A 20,537-nucleotide genomic window follows, 5' to 3' on the forward strand; every position below is an offset into this window, starting at 1 on the left:
TTTGGCTACTCATATAATGCACCCGAGTTTTTCCCATAATCAGTCCGGATATTCTATTCCTCCTACTTATGAAACATTTAAAATCCTCGCTCCTATTTATATGTAGCTGCCTGAGAACACAAAGTTCCTTCTTACCTGTGTGGTAAAACTTCCCTGAAAATCCAAGGTTGAAGGTAAAATTTGCAACCTGAGTGCGCAGTAAATTTTGAGTCTCTAGTAATGCCTGAAATAAATAAGAAATTAACATGATTTTAGAAAAATAAATATGAAGCTTTGGGATGCCTTTTTTTCAAATGTGTATGCATGAGTGAAACAAAATAATATGGGCTTTCTTGCTTTTTGGGTTTTTGATGGGTACAGTTATTTGCTATTCATATTTCGGGTATTATAATCACTATTGTTATTTTTATTGAAGTTCACCAAATTATGAAGCAGTTAAGTCCTAAGCACATTATAAGTTGCTGAGAGGCAATTCTCTAACCACACAGCACTGAAATCATTTTTCATTTCCATGTGAGACATTTCTTGATTTCAGATTATTACACTTTTTTTCCTTGGGGGAAATTTTTCAGAGTTGTTGAATGTAGGCAAGTCTTGCATTTGTTGGTAAGGAATAGAAAGGTAACATTTGAGTTGCAATTTAGTATTTATTTAACTGTGCTTCCTTCCCTATCGTTTTTTAAAAGCATAATCATTGAGTTTAAGGCTTGGGTTTTTACTATACAAACTAAAGAGAAATGTATAATTTAAAGGGTGTTGATTGCAAATGTTGAGATATGAATAAGGCAAGGACAGATAGGAAATACATAGCCAATTTCATAAAGAAAAATTTTCCAACTGTGGCAAAATGTCCCTATTTTCTGTATTTGAAATTATTCTATGTTAATTTCTTATTTGTAGACAGGATAAGAACACATGAAGAGTAATCTTAGAGTCATACTTAGTCCTGTAAATTTTCTGCCCGTCCTTCAACTGCAATTATTCCTATACCAACATATGTAGCATAATTCAGAACTCTCATATCCTTGGGTTTTTTAGTTTGCTTATTGATTAGAATGATTTTCCTGTTTTTAAATAAATTTTTAAAGGGGACTTACTTTATTCTGATGAAAATGAGAAACTTATTTCAAACTATTTTTGGTTACTGCTATCTGTATGTTAAGGTGAATAAAGAGTCAGAAATTTAGACAATTCTTCTGAGTATTAGTCACAGTGGCTAAGCATTTGCTTTAAAAATTTGTAAAACTATTTACTCCCCCAGAATTAAGAGGACTCCTGCAACTTAGTTTAATTAAATAAAAGAAAAGAGAATAACTAAAAGGTTGGTAACTATATAATCAATGTTTATCCAAGGTTACAGTTAGTTGCATTGAGTGTAATCTTGGCCAATTTTGTTTAAATATTATGAACTAACAGAAAAAGGAAAAAAAATAAATTAGTTCAAGTCAGTTGTATGAAATATATTTTTAAAGTTCTCAAAAAGAACCAACTAAATGTTAAAAAGAAGTTGGAGTAAAAATAAAGTCTATTGAACTAGTTGGGCATATTGGTAAATCCTGTGGAATACAGCCTTAAATAGAAAACATCACGCATCTTTTTATCTTAGTTCCTTTTTCTGGCTTTCTCATTTTATTCAATGCACAATCCTTGGGCCTCCATATCTGAGTTTTTTAAAAACATTTCTCCCTTCCCCTGTATTCCTTATCACTCCAACCCCCTTCCAACTCTCTAGCTCTGAGTTCTTGAAGTCATTATTCTGTATTTACTTCTCCACTGTCCATCCTTAAATCCACTAAGTACGTATTGTAGTTGCATACAGTGTTGAGTGTAACAAGCATAGTCCTTTTCTAGGATGTCAATGCCTAGAAAGGGGGAGAGATTTTAAATAGTCAAACAAATGTGTAATTGCAGCTCATAAGTTCTAGAGCATGCTGTGAGAGATGCAGTAAAGGATTTTAATTTATACGGAGGGAGTGGGCCCACAATTTTGATGTTTCCTTAGGGACAATCAAATAAACATCAATCTATTTTTCCCTTAATCAACTTGCCACGACTTTAGGAACTCCCTCATTGTCTTTTTCTTGGGCTTTTAAAACCCTGTGGTCCGCTAACCTGTTCCTACCCTTCAGTTTTATCTTCCTCTACTCTGCCTTATATTCTGAAATCATGCTAACACCCCAAAGGCAGTAAAAGTACTTCACCCTTGGGGTCAGGGAGTCTGTTCAATTAATGACAGCCTTGTTGGTCATTTCACTTCTCTAATCCTTTCCTTTATCTGTAAATGGGATAATGCTTAACACCTGTTTCACACTATTATTGTGAGGATTATATTGCATAAGGCATACAAAGTGCTCAGCTAAGTCCCTGGCACACAGTAGGAACTCAATAGATGCTGTTAATGAGCACTCAATATGTCATTCTCTCCCAACCAACTAGGTATTGTTGGTGCCTCCTCATTTCCAATTAAGCTACATGCATTGCTATTTCCCCCAAATCACCTTGTCCTTCTGCCAATTCTTCAACTGCAACTGAAGGACTATCCCCATTGCCTACATTTCTCCATGCCTTTGTTCACTCTGTTCCCTTTGCCTAGCTAGCCTCCAGCTGTTCCCCATCACATTCCCCAAACCCATCCATTCTTTAAAGCTCTGGTGCCTGGGTGGCTCCGTCAGTTATTCATCTGCCTTCCGCTGAGGTCATGATCCTGGCCTCCTAGGATCTAGTCCCGCATGGGACTAGCGGAGCGGGGAGCCTCCTTCTCCCTCTGCCTCTCTCTCTGTCTTTCATGAATAAATAAAATAAATTAAAAAAAATAAAGCTCTGTCCAAATGCCACCCTTTTTGTATGAAGCTGTCCTGATGCCTCAAACCTTTTCCTTTTCTCATCTCCCAAAGTAAGTTCCCAAATTATTTTTCTTAAGACTTGCATTATTTTCCACTTTACTACATCGCCTTTTATCTAACTTCTCCTAGTCTATAAGTGCCTTCAGGTCAATCAAACCTTACTTATTTTTATGTTTAAAATATATTTTTTGTATATGTAGAAGGCATTCAATTGAATTAATTTCATTTATTTTTATTAGTAACATATTCCTGATGGTAAAATGATAAACATGGTTCACGGACCATACCATTAAATGATATCAGAACAATATGAATAGGATGTTACATTTCACCAGCACATTTATATCATGGATGTTTTATAATCTTATCTTATAGATTGCCTAGTAAGATAAGCTCAAAGAAGTGAGGACAGATGAATATTTTTCCACCGGTGTTAATTAACTCTATGAAGAATTTGACAGACCTTTCCATTGTTGAAAGAAATAAAGTTGTCTAGTCATATTCTCCCAACATGTAATCTTGATTAATGTGGGAGTAAAAATGACAATTTCTATAAGTAAAAAAAAAATAAAACAAATGGATTAAAAAAGCAAATCCTAAAAGGTTCCAAGCCTGTTTACTTCAGTATAAAAAAAAAATGTTCTTTGATTTCCAAAATTCAGGGAAAGAAAATTTCTGTGGTCTTTCAATGGTAGAGGGAAAAAGACACAAATAATAATGAGTGAAAAAATAGGTCTAATTTTTAAAATAAAAATCAGAAATAAGTTTAAAATAAAAAGTGTTAAACCACAAAAAAATAAAGAAAAAATGTAGAAAAAAATAAAGAATATAAATACAGGAAAAGCGTAAAATGTCAGAAGAAATGTTAGACAAGAAAAATACAAATACAAAATTATGAATAAATGAAATATCATGAAAACTTACTTTGGAAAAACTTGTTTATAAAGTAGAAGTAATATGTCTCAATTAGAGACAAAAATCAAGTTGTAAAGCTTAGGAAATAGCATGTAGCTGTAAATATGTTTATTTTTATCTGAATATTTGTGAGGAAGTTTGACTAACTTTTGAACATAAATGTAAAATGAAATGTATTTAATGTTTGGACAATACATCTCAGTTATTTCTTTAATAGTACATATCATAAAAAATATAAACAGCTTTGATGTGTTCCCTTGCATTATTTAGGAAGAATTTACTAAGTTACTTGATTAGATATTAAAGAGAATAAATATATATAACTTAAGAAAAATCAATAATTCATTCTTTTAATAAATGTTACTTACATTCACTTGATGTTCTTATAATGAGTTCCTCAGTATTTAATAAAGCAAGTCCAACTTACCCTACTGCAAAATGTTAAAGAAATGGCTTTCAAACTTTATTGTTCACAAAATTTTCTAGAAGAGACTGCTAATATTGTGAATTCTGGGGCCCACTTGAAGAATTATTGATTTAGTCTTATGTGATAAGGTCCAGGCTTGTGTATTTTATCATGGACCCCAGTTGGTTATAAAAACGGCCAAAAGCAATTGTTTCCAAGTTACCCATAAGAGATGAATTGCCAGAATGCTTATAAAATAACTTTTCCAGACCCATGCCCTGGGAATTCTGAATTAGATTATAAAAAATGGAACCTAGGAAACTAATTTTAACAATGATTCTTATAGCTTCAAATTGGAGATTATAACCATCAAGGAACTTTGGGAAATATTAAATTAGTGCATTATTTATCTAAGTTCAAAGTAGATTACATAAATTTTAATCCACTCAGATATTCAGGTAGTTTAATATAAGACTAACCCTTTCCCTAAATATACATAATTAATAATGCATGACTATGTACATATATTGATACAGTCTTATACTTTCAAAATTTCAAATTGAATACATAAGGGTGATAGTTTTTGTTCTTTTAACTGTCTTGTACAGTTTTTTTAATATATACAGGAATTCATAAATTCTTATTTATCTTACAAGATCTCAAGGTGGGAATCAGAAGAGGTTACCTCTATATTTATTGTCCAAGTGGATAAAATCGCATCATGGAAAATTTAAATGGCCTACCCAGATAACACAAGGAAAGGGCCAAAATTGAGTATGTTTGCCTTAACACTTGGTCCAACCTTAATAACTTCAGGTCTCACTACAGTAAGTCTGTGTGGCCACCCAGGATGAAATGACTCAGGATTCCATGAACTTTTGGGCACACTATTTGTCAATGTACAAATGAAGATGAATAGGGCTGACCCAGGGTGAATGTATGAAGCTTTTGAAGTTTGCCTTTGATAGTCTGCCTCCCTTCTTGTTCATCTCCTTCCACTTAGAAGCAATCCTCACTCTTTCAGAAACCTACTCTCCCTCTCTCTCTCTCTTTTTAAAGATTTTATTTATTTATTTGTCAGAGAGAGAGAGAGTGCACAAGCAGAGGAAGCTGCAGGCAGAGGGAGAAGCAGGCTCCCCACTGAGCAAAGCGCCCACTGTGGGACTTGATCCCAGGACCCTGGGATCATGACCTGAGCCGAAGGCAGCTGCTTAACTGACTGAGTCACCCAGGTGTCCCTCTCCCTCTCTTTTATTTTATTTTATTTTTTTAAAGATTTTATTTATTTATTCATGAGAGACAGAGAGAGAGAGAGGCAGAGGGAGAAGCAGGCCTCGCGCCGAGCAGGGAGCCTGATGCGGGGCTCGATCCCAGGACCTGGAATTACGACCTGAGCCGAAGGCAAACGCTTAACGACTGAGCCACCCAGGCACCCCCCTCTCCCTCTCTTTTTAAAAATGAACCTTTTTTTTTTTTTTTAATTTTTTAACAGAGAGAGAGGCAGCGAGAGAGGGAACACAAGCAGGGGGAGAGGGAGAGGGAGAAGCAGGCTTCCCGCCGAGCAGGGAGCCCGATGTGGGGCTCGATCCCAGGACCCTGGGCATGACCTGAGCTGAGGCAGACGCTTAACGATTGAGCCACCCAGGCGCCCTAAAAATGAACTCTTAACTGCCACTCAGAAAGGAAACTGTCTGATATAATTTATACATTGAGAGAAATCTATCACATCAACACACCAAGTCTTCCACAGTGTTTTTACATTGAACGGTTTGGCTATGATTCTGGAATGGATGAGTTAACTAAGGAAGAATGAATGAATGTAATAGTAATACTGAAGAAATGTGGGGGCCTTTTGTGGGGAGAAAAGTTTGGGGATCCTTCTGCAGAAATCACACTCAATTTGAAGAACAACTTGCTAAGTAGAAAAACACTTCTGCATTTCAGAGCAATTACCCTCTCGTCTTTCCATCCATCACTTAAGTGTTGCACTCCCATCTCTCAATCTTGCCGAAGCCTCCAGGAAACCAGGGATATGAAACTTACCCTCTGGGCTCTCTTCCTCCTTGTGCCATTATGAATTCATCCATCCATTGAAATAATATTAACTGAACACCTGCTATGTTTCAGGCACTCTTCTAGGTACTAAGGACACAGGAAAGAACGCTAATAATAATTGAGCTTTTACTATGTGTTAGGTACTTTGAGAAGCACTCTATTTGAATTATCTCTTTAAATCTCCCTGTGATCCCCTAATTAACCCTGCTTTAGAGAGACTAAATAAGCTACATAAGGTTATGGAGTTGGAAAATATCTGACAAACTGATAAGCTTGCCGTTCTCGTGGAACTTAGGTTCTGTTTAGGTACGCAGATGACACGCATGGAAAATCAATCAGATAATTATTTAATTGCAAATTGTAATTAGTGGTCCAAAAATAGTGTTATAGTATATGCTATTATTAAAACAAACACAGAGTACCTACATTTCAGCAGGATAGGCAACGTGCTCTATGCAGCCTCTCTGAAAAAGTAGCAATTTAGTCGAGGCACGAAAAATAAGAGGCCAAATCAGGGCTCTGGAGGAGTGTGCTCTGGGGAAACAGGGCAGTAAGAATAAGGCTCAGTGTCAGGAAGAACCCTGGTATCTTGACACAGCACACTCTACTTCATCTTACATAAGATACGATTTTTACATTTTAAATTGATTCCTCTGACTACTTGCTGAGAAGGAATTGTAGCAAACTGGAGCAAAAACAGGAAAGTCATTGAGGAGGCTTTTGCAGAAGTTCCAGTAAGAACAAAATAAAGGCATGGCTTCTACTGGGGGTACTGGGAATGGAAGGAAGGAAGTAGTGTAATTGTTGATGGACTGTTGTGGGAAGTGAGGGGGTGTAATTTCACTGATGTTTCAGATTTCTGACATTCAATGAGATGGGGGAAGAGTTGGGAAAAATCAATACTTGCACTGCTACACTAAACATTCTTTCTCACAACAGGATGACTGTGTTGTTGAAACCTCTGTAACACTCCTAACAGGAAAGACAGAGCTTAAAGTCCTAAAACATCATTGCTTTTAAACTTGTGTTATCCATAAGTGGAGGGTAAACTTCAGGAACTAACTGCACAAGGAATGTATGAATTGGTAAGGGGAATAGCCTCATAGCGTAAGGAGTGTTTTTTGCATACTGGAAGGTTAAACATTGATGCTGATTAAAGATACTGGCAAAGAGAAGAGAAAATTTGAAAATTGGTTTGACCTTGTAAAATAATATTAACTCATGTCACGTATGTGAAGAGTTTGCATTTTCTGCTTGATTATCAAAGAACACAATGAAGGTTATACAAATTAAATTTGAAGAGCATTTACAGTGTTGTAAATTTTATTTGATTGCATCAGCAAAACAGTCCATATGACTTTGATTCCTTTCCCAGTGGGTGTGATTTTTCTTGTGCCCTATACTTTGTTACTGCAAAGTGTCCTGAGCAACTTTGTGTTCACGGAATTCTAAGCCATTTTTACTTCAGTTCATTCTGAAAGTATGTGAGATGAACTTCTGCTTCTGCTTTCTGATCTCCCTGGAATCAGAAAATGTCCTTAAGCAAGGTAAAATACTGCCCAGTTCTTATCAGCCCCAAATTCTCTTCAACTGTATTCTCATTTTCAGTCCGTGTAGATAATCTCAAACTATGAGTGGGTTCTGTTCTATTTCCATGTTTTCCATGTTCTACCTAATTGATTGGAATTTTGAATTAAATACATTTGAATCAAATATGAACTATAAGATCCTTCAGATAATTTATACATTTGGGTTTTTTTGTTTTTTGTTTTTGTTTTTGTTTTTGTTTTTTTTAGATTTTTTATTTATTTATTTGAGAGAGAGAGAGCACATGAGAGGGGGGAGGGTCGGGAGGGTCAGAGGGAGAAGCAGACTCCCTGCCGAGCAGGGAGCCCGATGCGGGACTCGATCCAGGGACTCCAGGATCATGACCTGAGCCGAAGGCAGTCGCTTAACCAACTGAGCCACCCAGGCGCCCGATAATTTATACATTTGTACAGATAGTTTTATACATTTATGTATAAATTTTTAAAAAAGATTTTATTTATCTTTTTGAGAGCGAGAGCGAGAGAGAGAGCACATGAGTGGGGAGGAGGGAGAGGAGCAGAAAGAAAAGCAGACTCCCCCAGAGCAGGGAGCCCCATGCGGGGCTCGACCCCAGGACACCCTGGGATCATGACCTGAGCCGAAGGCAGACATTCAACCAACTGAGCCACCCAGGTGCCCCACATTATGTATAAATTATACATAATTGATAAATTTATACATTTATTATTTGAACTACTGGCATTCTCCTTTAAAAGTTCGCCTCCAATCTTGGTCTTTAATTATATTATTTAATTTACTTTTCCTATAGGCTTTGCTCCAAGTCTCTATCATGGCCTACAAATTTTTTTGAGTTATAAAAAGTTAAAAATATAACTTCAGAGTTCATAGTTTGTTAATTGTTTTCCTTGAAAGCCTTTCATGCTTTTAATGACTGTCTATTTTCCTAAGCTAAAATATTTAAGTAGATAGAGTAATATTGAGATAGAGCTACCTTATATTAGGACTTGTTTGGGGATGTGGAATGAAAATGGTGATCGTAAACTCAGTGACTAAGAGATGGTTCCAGGAATAATCAGGAATCAGATAGCTGAGAGAAACATACACATGCACACACAACACAAGCAAAATCACAAAGTCAAACCTTTATTGGGTGAGGGTGGGCAGAAAGAAGTTTATGATTCAACATATTTCCAGGGATTCTCAGTCAGAGTCTGCACTGAATTGGTCCGAAATCTCTGTGTGCTCGGTTGGAACTTATAAAATGTAAACGGAATCACTCTGCATAATCCTGGCTCCTATGTTGGGGAGCCAGCTTGATAGAAATGCTGTGTACTGCCATGGAAGCTCCAAAACAGACACAGAATCACCCTCCTCAGAGTTGCATTGGGATCTCTGGAGTGTGGAAGCTTGGGCATGGATGATTTTACTATATGAGGGGATAACCAGTGAAACAGAGTTCCTGATTACAGAGGAGTGTTTTCCAAACCCTGATCCTTGGTTCACTAGGTCGGTGAAATTTAACAATTCTATGAAACGTAATTCCATGTTCAAAATGTTTGGGTGACACTATATCATACCCCTCTCGGGAGGCTCTTAATTCACATTAATGTACTGAGCTCTTTAGTAGGAAAAAATTTGTATGTGATTTACCTTAGCTTTTTCTCTGAACTGTTAGCTAGGAGCACACATTTCCACTTGCCCAAATTTGATACATACTGTCTTAGGAAAAAACACTAAGTGGATGGTTAATCCCTTGGAAGTAGAAGTGTTTCCTGGATTCATGCTATAGTTCCCTGTTTGGTGTCCAATGCAAGTTGCAGAATATAATGGTTGTGATTTTATATAAAATGTGATTCTCTGTATGCCTTTAATCATGTAATAACTTAGCTCTTTGTAAGTGATCTAAAGAGAGAAGTATTTTTCCATTACTACAAGATATCCCTAAACGACTTCAGATCAATTTCTTAATATTACAAAATTGTGGAAAAAATTCAGAAATAACAATTACACTTTCGATAAATATGGTATTACTTCTTGGAGCATCTTATTCTTGTTGAGAAATTATTAAAGGCAACTGTTAAGTTGTTTCATTAACAAAAATACTTTTTACTTTAAAGATTGAAAATCTCTAAGTATAATTATCATTTTATTTTTTAGGCCTTAAAAAATGAAGGCCTCCAAAGCAACCATCTCCTTTATCAAGGTCAAATATTGGCATTGTTTCCTAGGACTCCTGCTTCTTCCTTTGCTCATGGCTGTGATTTCCATTTCTCATTCCCTACCCTCTCTTCACTCAGTGTGAGTCCAGGGTGGGCTTACAGCCATACTCGTGCAACACAGGTACTTGATGATTGTTGGCTGGTATTGTAACCGACTTTTCTAACTTCATCTCTAGAAATACTTCCTGCTCACATACTGGTTAGGAATCTCTTCATCGTTAAAATATTCACTTATTAGCTATATTGTATCATTATTTGATTAAATATTGTGTTGTAACAATTCCACAATGTTTCTTGAGCACAGAGAAGTATACTTTCTATTCCCAGTTTTATACAGCTCCCCTTTCATATGTCAGTGCACCTTGGAGACACCTAAACTCTGCATCAGATTTTTAGAGTCTTGAAGACAAGTTTCAGAGATGCTTGGCATAGTCTTGGCAGCCATGTGTTGGTCCTATAATAATTCTCCTAAAAATGCTCTGAAACCATAAAAGGGGAATTCTGTAGATGGTAGGTATTCAGGATTTTAATTTCAAATTTTATGTCCACAGCCATTTCATTCAATATTAAAAAGAAAAAAATTGTCAATATCCATCATTCCTGTCTCACAAGAACAAGGGAAATATTACTGAGAGTATCTGAGGATGTCTGTAGGTTTTTATCTACTTTTTCTTAGGAAAGGTATAGTTTCTTCCCTTCTTCTATGTGGCTTCAGTCACAATTTCTCTTTACCTTAAATGTAAATGACTATCAGGTTAAAGTCTGTATGACCTTTCCAGTGGCCAAACTTTTAATTTCATTTAGACCAGGCGTGAAATTATAAACCATACATTTTAACTTTACTACTGTCTTTTTGTTAATAATTTAAAAGAATGAAAATTTCGCTCTACTTCCATTGCTATATTCATAGATTGAATTCTGTCAAACCAGTTTACCATCAGGGCAGAGCAAGCAACAGTAAATAAGAAAAGCTGATAATGGTGAAAACAGTTGTGTGCAATAATGATTCAACTGATATGCTACAAATGATTTGAACAAAGATAAGTCATTGACTTTGTTGGGTACTGATATATTGCATAACACATGTAAGATAGGTGGCATGCTGATAAATATATGTTTCATGTCCCACAATGAATATATCTGTTTTCTTTCTGAATAAAAAGGATATGTGTTTTTAAATACATAGTTGGGCTAATAGATGAACAAACAGGCTATATCTAATAGCAAAATCCTTATTATCAGGGTTTACTCTATTGATATGATACATAATAACTTAATTGCCTAGACTTTAAAAGTATCTTTGTATCAGGATATTGACATATTTGGATAAAAGGATAGGAGTGTCAAAAAATCAGGAACATCCCCTTGATGACTTGGAAAAACAAAAAAAATTGTTACTGATAATAGAATTGAAAATACAATGACTGCTGGTTTTTCATTTAGACATTGTAACAGAATAAATTCAGTATTTAACAAATATGAGTTTATTCTAAGTAAATAAATGCAACTACCTGTAGTTACCAAGTTCACTTTAAGTAAACATCAAAAACTTTGTCTCCATAAGGAACTCAACTCCAGCAAGCATTTATTGAGCCACTTTTACCTTCCAAGTAGTCTCCTAGGCCCTAGGCTCTGCTAATATATTGTGCACATTTAAAAATTATATATAAATAAATATATTTATATAAAAATTATATAAATATGTTATATATACATATATGTAGTCTGCATATGAAAATGTTTCTGTGTTTTATTTTCATGCTATCTTACCATATCTGAATAAATCTGCATTATTTACAATTTTCGTGATCAACTTTATAAACATTTGAAAATTTTTCATATGACACATAGTTAAACATTTTGCAAACACACATTCAGATACATATATCTCTAAATGTGTAAAAATCTTTTCCAAAGACTAAATATCAAATCATGAATCAATGTATACATATTTGAAGCATTAAAGCTTATTTATTGTTTAAGCTTAAGTGTAATAGAATCTTCTCATTACACTGCTAGGAAGGTAGAGATACATTGATTTTTAGGTTTTATTATAAATATGAAAACATACATCATTATCTATACAGAACCTTGATTTGGTTATAGAAATCATTACCAAAATATATTACAGTTTATGGTATATATAATATTTTAAGGTGGGCTTTTCCTGTACTTAGTAGACAAACCATTTTCTAGCAAACCTCTCCCTCTGACAAAGACTTAAGGGTTTCAAAAATAAAAAAAGCTCCTGTGAGATTTAGTTGTCACCTCCTCAAGCTCAATCCTATTTAAAGCCTAATTATAATTCACATTCATAATGAAGCAGGCTTGACATCATCTGATAGTCTACCAACTCTGCTTTCCTGAAGATGAAGGGAAACTAGTGAGATATTCGTGAAGGAGAACAATGAAACAAAAATGTATTAATGGTAACATTTTCCAGCACAGCTCTCATTTCCCAAAGAAAGAAGGCAATATTCAAAATATTTTCTATGTAAATGGTATCCTTTAGAGTTCTGTGACTGCTCTTACCCAAGTTTCACATATTTTTAATAAAGGAATTTTGCTGTAATTTTAAGAAAGATTCTCAAATAAATGAAATTTGTTACTTTATTTACTTACTCAAAATATATTTGAGTAGCTAATATATTCCAGCTATTCTAGGTATTAGAGATTCAGCTTTGAACAAAAAAAGTACTTTCTTTAGGAGTATATCTTCTAATGGGTAAGACATACAATAAACAAATAATATAATGGTATAATAAGAAGAGTGTACTGGCAAGCCACTGGAGAGTTTTAAGCAAAGATACAGTGTTCACCATACTTTGAATCTTTGGCCAATGCATGAAGAATTGGCCAGGTAAGGGGAAGACAAAAATGGGAGAGGGAAGGAAGCATTTAGAAGAGAGAAACATAAAGAAGATGTGACATATATATACAATGGAATATTATACAGCCATCAAAAGGAATGAGATCTTGCCATTTGCAATGACATGGATGGAACTGGAGGGTATTATGCTGAGCGAAATAAGTCAATCAGAAAAAGACATGTATCATATGACCTCACTGATATGAGGAACTCTTAATCTCAGGAACAAACTGAGGGTTGCTGGAGTGGTGGGGGTTGGGAGGGATGGGGTGGCTGGGTGATAGATTTTGGGGAGGGTATGTGCTATGGTGAGCACTGTGAATTGGGTAAGACTGTTAAATCACAGACCTGTACCTCTGAAAAAATAATACATTATATGTTAAAAACAAACAAACAAAAAACAGAAGAAGACAGCAGGAAGGGAAAAATGAAGGGGGGCAGATAGGAGGGGGAGACAAACCATGAGAGACTATGGACTCTGAGAAACGAACTGAAGGTTCTAGAGGGGACGGGGGGATGGGCTATCCTGGTGATGGATATTAAAGAGGGCACATACTGCATGGAGCACTGGGTGTTATACGCAAACAGTGAATCATGGAACACTACATCAGAAACTAATGATGTAATGTATGGTGATTAACATAACATAGTAAAAAAAAAAAAAGAGAGAGAGAGAGAGAGAGAGAGAAACAAATACCTTAATTGCAAAATGAGTATCTTGGAGTGGGTGGTGAAATAGGAGGGAAATGGTCAGATTTGGGATATAGTTTGAGGATAAAGGTTCTGGGACTCTAAATATCAAGTGATGAATTGAAGGCAAGTTGTGAAAGAATTGGGTGTGGGGTGTAATGACGCTGGGATTTGTTCAGATTTGGGCTATTAGATGAACACCGGAAGTAGCAATTATTGTCCAGAAGTGAAATAATCTCAAAATTCCCAGAGTATCATTTACCCAATATCATTCAACCCCCAGAGTGAGTTGGCCTCATCTATGTAAAGTAGGTGTCCCTAATCTACTAAAATTTTTGGCTCAAACAATATTTTCTTCTTGCTTGCTTTTCTTCTTCTTGGGTTTTCATAAGAGTTCAAGAAGTATGGAATGAAGGTAAGCTTTTTCAAATATTTTAGAGAAAAGGAGCACCTGGGTGGTTCAGTTGTTAAGCATCTGCCTTTGGCTCAAGTCATGATCCCAGGGTCCTGGGATCGAGCCCCGCGTCGGGCTCCCTGCTCGGCGGGAACCCTGCTTCTCCCTCTCCCACTCCCCCTGCTTGTGTTCCTTCTCTTACTGTGTCTCTCTCTGTCAAATAAATAAATAAAATCTTTAAAAAAATATTTTAGACAAAAAAAATGATGGAACAAATTATAGGGTAAAAATACTGCTCTAACAATTTTTAATTTAAGAAGTATATTACATATGTGTTAAATGCAGAGGAAATGTAATAGTGAAACAACTATCTAACCCTACTTAAGAAATGTGAAACATGAAGAATAAAGAACATATCATTACCAATCTTCTTATGTAAATATTGTGGTACAGATATTAGATGTTATAAAGAATTTATACTTTTAGCCCATTCACTGAACTGTTGAAATGAAACTCCTACTTATTATTTCACTAACTATGGATCATTTAGCATTATAAAATAACTTACAAAGCATTAGAATTTGTTGAAACAAAGTCTTCCTGCTTCTGTAAATGAAATATAGTAGCTCTTTAAAATTTAAAGTTCTTAAGGAATCTCTTTCCCAGAACATATTTAATCAACTACAGGGAGGTTTCATTTTATTAACTGACTCTAGTTTGACATTGCAAATTTCTCTCACCTTGGGTCACATATGAGATAAAGTCTCTTAAAAAAATCTTACTCTCACATTCTGCATTATTTGACATTAAACTCTAGAATTACCTTTAGAGATTTTGAGTCATCTTTATTCTTCTTAATTGCTGCATCTATTAAGCAAGGCAGATATTTTTCTACATATCCTTGTTAATTACTAACATATCCCACATTTACATACTACATTTTTGGGGGCGTTTTCTGTGGTAACATTTCATGGCTAATAGGAAGCAATTTGCTTTCCTTTATTAAGTGCATTAAAACTTCATGCCCTAGACATCATTGACGGTAAACATTTGATTCTGCTCAAATTTAATGCACAGAGGCATTTGGCTGTGCCATATTAGGTTTATTTATGTGCTGTGTTCTGCATTGTTAGCTGCTAATGAGACTTCAACTCTTATTGCTCTAAGGCCTGAACACTAACCTCATTTTAATGAGTTCATTATTTGCTGTCTTCTCAAAGGAAGACAACAAATTTTCCTTTTAATTAAAGGTCAAAACACCTCTGGTGAAGGAAAAGGAAGAGGTTATCAAGCCCTGGGATAAGATGAGAGATAGCTCTTTCAGATTTCTAAACTAAACAGAGCTAGCGTAGGCTGGGGTAGGCGGTGGTTTCGCAAGAATATAGACAGTCAATCAATCTCAGGAGACCGAGGTGCATCTAAATTTAAGACAAATGAGAACACTACAGCATGATAGCTAATGTGCCTAAGACTTTGTAAAAAATGAAAGTCAGCCAAAGTAATTAAAGAGGCTTTACTCCTAACCAAAAGGGCCACGTGGATCAATACGGCTGCGGGAGCAAGATTCGTCTTTCGCATGACCAATGAGTTATGGAGTTCAGAGAACACATGCCATATTAAATGAGCCAAGAAAAACTAATCCTCAATTATTTTATCACAGAAAGTGAAGCAAAGGCAACTCAATATTTTAGGGACTAATGTTGACCTAGCGTGAGGTAAAAGAATATGTATCTTCAGAGGAAACTAGCTGCTAAAGAGAAATTTCTGGGGATGTCAGGTGTTATTTGCATTGGCTGGCAATGCATATCTCTAACCACAGGAGAAAGGTGAACCTAAATGATATATAGTTTTGTCACAGCAGATATTATGAACAACTTGCTACTTCTGTAAATTTTAATATAAATGGAACCAAGACATTTGAGCATAACAATCAAATGGAACATTTGCATTTAACAAATAGTGTGGTTACATTAAAATCCAAAATATTTTCATTTTGCGCTGATGACATACACATTCTACATATGGATTGTTTAGTCTTGTACATCGCTCTTTAAAATTTAAATTTTTAATAACTTATTAATATACATTTATTTATTTAGTTATAAGATTTTACTTTTTTGAGAAAGAGAACATGAGCGGGGAGAAAGGCAGTGAGGGGGAGAGGAGCCCGACAATGATGATGATGATGACACAAGGCTGGATCCAGGACCCTGAGATCACACCTGAGCTGAAGTCAAATGCCCCAGCAACTGAGCCACCAGGCGCCCCTATACTTTTATTTATTTAAACATATACCTTCAATAACTTTATGTGTAAAATCTACGCACCTTTTTATATTTCTAGCTTTGTTCCTGGCTTAGAGCATATGATCAATAAATATTTCAGTAACCTTTTCTTTTTTAGAGTATTTTTAGATTTACAGAAAATTTGCAGATAGTGCAGTTTCCACATGCCAGTACCACTGAACCTTATGTTACTCTGATACATTTGTCACAATTAATAAACTAATATCGATACATTGTCATTAACTAAAGTCCATACTATATTCTCATTTTTCTCAGTTTTCCCCTAATTTTCTTTTTCTATTCCAGGATTCCATCAAGATATCACATTACATTTAACTGGTTATCTTCTTAGGCTCCTCTTGGTTTTAGATTCACACTCTTTTTTCAGAGCAGTTTCAGGTTTATAGGAAAACTTAGGAAGAACAGTATTACCATATAACTCTTCTCCGTATCCACAGAGTGCCCATTTGTTACAACTGGTGAGTAAATACCAGTACATTATTATTAACTAAATTGTTTACATTGGTGTTTGCTCCTTGGGTGGTAAAGTCTATGGGTTTTGAGAAAAATAGAATGGCATATAACCACCATTATAGTTTCATGTAAAATAGTTTCACTGCCCTAAAAACTCTATACATTCCACTTACTCATTCTTTCCCCTTCCTTCTGGCAACCACTAATCTTTTTACTGTTGCTATAGTTTTGCCTTTTCTAGGATGTCATTTGTTGGGCTTATACAGTATGTAGTCCTTTGGATTTGTTTCTCTTCCTTAGTGACACACATTTAAGATTCCTCTATGGGTTGTGTGTGTGTGTGTGTGTGTGTGGCTTGATAGTTCGTTTGTTGTTTTTTTTTTTTAAGATTTATTTATTTATTTATTTATTTGAGAGAGAAAGAATGAGAGAGAGAGAAAGCACATGAGAGGGGGGAGGGTCAGAGGGAGAAGCAGACTCCCTGACAAGTAGGGAGCCCGATGCGGGACTGGATCCCGGGACTCCAGGATCATGACCTGAGCCGAAGGCAGCCGCTCAACCAACTGAGCCACCCAGGCGCCCGATAGTTCGTTTGTTTTTGATGCCGAATAATATTTCTTACAAAGGAGACAGCAGGCCCCAAATGGAGTCACTTGTGCTAAACGTCATGCCAGCAAACCAAGACTTAACACCTAACCTAATAGCAGCTTCAATGTCTCCTAGGAATGTAACTCTTAACCAGTCAACCTGAAATTACCTGGTCAACACTCTTGAGGTGATCCTCTTGATAGACCCCCTTTTGTTTCCCTTAGGAGGGCAACCTTGCCTAAAACATTGCATCCTTTGCTCATAATTTCCTTTTACTACCCCCTTTCCACCTTTAAAAACCTTTGCTTTTTTACAGCTTGATGGAGCTCTTTCTATTGCCAGAGGGGATGCTGCCCAATTCATAAATTGTTGAATAAAGCAAATTTGACCTTTAAATTTATTCAGTTGAATATTTGTCGTTTACATATTCTATCATCTGGATTACCATGATTTATTCACTGACCTATTAAAAAGCATCTTGGTTACTTCCAAATTTCGGCAATTATGAATAAAGCTGCTATAAAATTCATGTTCAGGTTTTTATGGAGACGTAAGTTTTTGGCTCATTTTTGTAGATACCAAGGGGTACAATTCTTGGATGCTATGGTACAAGTATGTTTAGTTCCGAGGGAAGCCACTGAACTGTTTCCCAGAGTGACTGCACCATTTTGCATTCCCATGAGAAATGAATTCGAATTCCTGTCGTTCCACATACTCCCCACATTTGGCGTTGTCATTGTTTTGGCTTTGGCCATTCTAACCGATCTGTAGTGGTATCTCATTGCTTTAATTTGCAATTCCCTAATGACATATGATATTGAGCATCTTTTTATTTGCTATTGCCATCTGTTTGTCTTCTTTGGTGAGTTATCCATTCCAGTCTTTTCCCCACTTTTTAATTGGGTTGCCTATTTTCTTATTACTGAATTTTAAAATCTCTTTATATATTTGGATGCGAGCCCTTTATCAGATGTGCTTTATAAATATTTTCTCTCAGTCAGGCTTGTTTCTTCGTTTTCCCAGCATTGTTCTACGTTGAGCAAAAGTTTTATTTATTTATTTTTTTGAAGATTTTATTTTTTTCATTTGAGACAGAGAAATACAGAGAGAGAGAGAGCATGAGCAGGGGAGAGGCAGAGGGAGAGGGAGAAGCAGGCCCCCTGACGAGCCGGGAGCCAGGAGCCAGACGTGGGGTTCAATCCCAGGACCGTGGGATCATGACCTGGGCCGAAGGCAGATGCTTAACAATCTGAGCCACCCAGGTGCCCCAAGCAAAAGTTTTAAATTTTAATTAAATCATACTTACTAATTTTTTCTTTCATGGCTCATGCTTGGAATAAAACTTATTTGCTAAATGAATTCAATACAAGAAGTCGGATCAGTTTTTATTGAGCATCTTTTATGTACATAGCACTGCAATATGGATGACAGTAAAATGAGGTGGGAAGGAGACAATATAGGAAACATTTCTTGTCTTTAAGGAGCTTAAAATACTGTATTGTTTTAAAAAAACCCTTTAGATATTTCTCTAAATACTATTTTATTATTTTATTTTATATATAAAATATATATTATATATAACTTAATAATAAATATTTATCTTATAAATAAATAAAATTTATAAATAATTTATTAATTATTTAACTTAAACATTTAAAAATGTTTAAATAAGATCAAAGATAGTCAATTGTACACTTGGGAGTTATCCAATAAATATTAATATAGATTAGCCTCAAAGCCAAAAATATCCAGTTAAGAGAGACAGTAAAATTGGTTTTTAAAATTTCTCTTTGGCAATTTCTTCACTTTGGCTTTTGCCCAATGCACAGAGGAGAAAACCAAGATTTAAAACAACTTAAAAAGTTTAGGACTCATTTATTTTGACAATAGTATGATTTAGTAATGTATTTCTTCATGAGTTTTTAATTATCTGATAGGAGTAAGATAGGTAACAAACTTATTTGGGTGTTTCTTTGCCTTCTAACCTTAACATTATTGTTTCTGTTTTAAATGAGACTAGTTTTAAATATGGTAGTGGTTAAGTAGAGGAATAAGACATAGAAAGTAGCTATCTCAGAATTAATTCCAACTTGGTATGATACCTTCCAATGGACACATATTCTGCTGCTTTTATACTGTTTTTGTTGAAAAAGAATGTGTTCTTCACATCTCTTTTTGACAGAGAAAGTTAAGATAACTTTAAAAAATTATATTTGTGTTCTGTTTTCAAAACCAAGTGATGAAGGCAACTGTCTATATATGTTTATATTAATCTTGAAACCTGTGCACTCATAAACTCTTCTGTTAAGTAGTTCTGTAGCTATTTAAAGTTACATCTTGGGGCTCCTGGGTGGCTCAGTTGGTTAAGCGTCTGACTCTTGATTTCAGCTCAGGTCGTGATCTCAGGGTTGTGAAATCAAGCCCCTGTTGGGCTCCACACTGGGAGTGAAACCTGCTTAAGATTCTCTCTCTCCCTCTGCCCCTCCCTCTCTCCTTCCCTCTTTCTCCCACCTCTCTAAAAAACAAACAAACAAACAACAACAACAAAAAGTTACATCTTGTCCTTAAAGTGAACCCCTTAAAGACATTGCTCCCCTAATTTTGGTTGCACCACCTCAATTCAGGATTTAAAGATTAGTAACTCTGTTTTTATTCATGATTCATAAGTGGTGAACTATATTGCTTATCTTCTTTTATATGGACACTGTCTATTGGCAAATCTTAAAGAAATTGTTAGAAGTATGATCCTACATCTATCCCATTTTTGAAAGCCATATTTGACCCTGCTATTTGGTCCAGTAATCCATGCTAATTTATTAAGATACCTTGGTACAATCTCAAAAAGAATGTGCTGACCTTTGTGATATAGTGTTCTACCTGTTAAAAATGATATTCTAACTCCCAGTCTATAAAAGTTGTATTGGTGGAGTACTTAGTATATGTTTGAAACCACTCCATGATCTTAGTAGGAACCAAAATAAATAAATAAAATAATTGTTCCTACATCTAAAATAAGCAATTTTCTTTTGAACAAACAAAATAAAACTGTATAAAAGGCAGTGTAGAATGATATAGGAGGAATGAGCCGATGCAAATGCTTAATGAATCCAAATTAAGGAAAACAGTGGAAGGGTAGTGTTGATCAGAGAAGGTTTCAGTAAGTAAACGACTAAACAGATTTTGAAGAAACTGTAATATTTGATTTAGAGTAAAAAAAGAAAAAGAAAATAATCCTGGGAAATGTGAGAGAG

The 20,537-nt window shown here is 35.4% G+C and overlaps 1 protein-coding gene across 1 annotated transcript in view; it reads right to left on the reverse strand.

Moving 5' to 3' along the window:
• LOC123847554 (bifunctional heparan sulfate N-deacetylase/N-sulfotransferase 4) overlaps window positions 1–20,537 on the reverse strand; it is a 266,149-nt gene that overhangs the window by 156,082 nt on the left and 89,530 nt on the right. Inside the window, exon 2 of the mRNA XM_045879396.1 lies at window positions 136–223. Within this exon, the coding sequence (XP_045735352.1) occupies window positions 136–223 (88 nt within the window). The remainder of the gene's footprint in view (window positions 1–135; window positions 224–20,537) is intronic.

The sequence above is a fragment of the Mirounga angustirostris genome, unplaced genomic scaffold (genome assembly GCF_029215605.1).
Source record: "Mirounga angustirostris isolate CCGP_5_RB_7025 unplaced genomic scaffold, mMirAng1.0.hap1 SCAF_2, whole genome shotgun sequence".
Taxonomy (NCBI): domain Eukaryota; kingdom Metazoa; phylum Chordata; class Mammalia; order Carnivora; family Phocidae; genus Mirounga; species Mirounga angustirostris.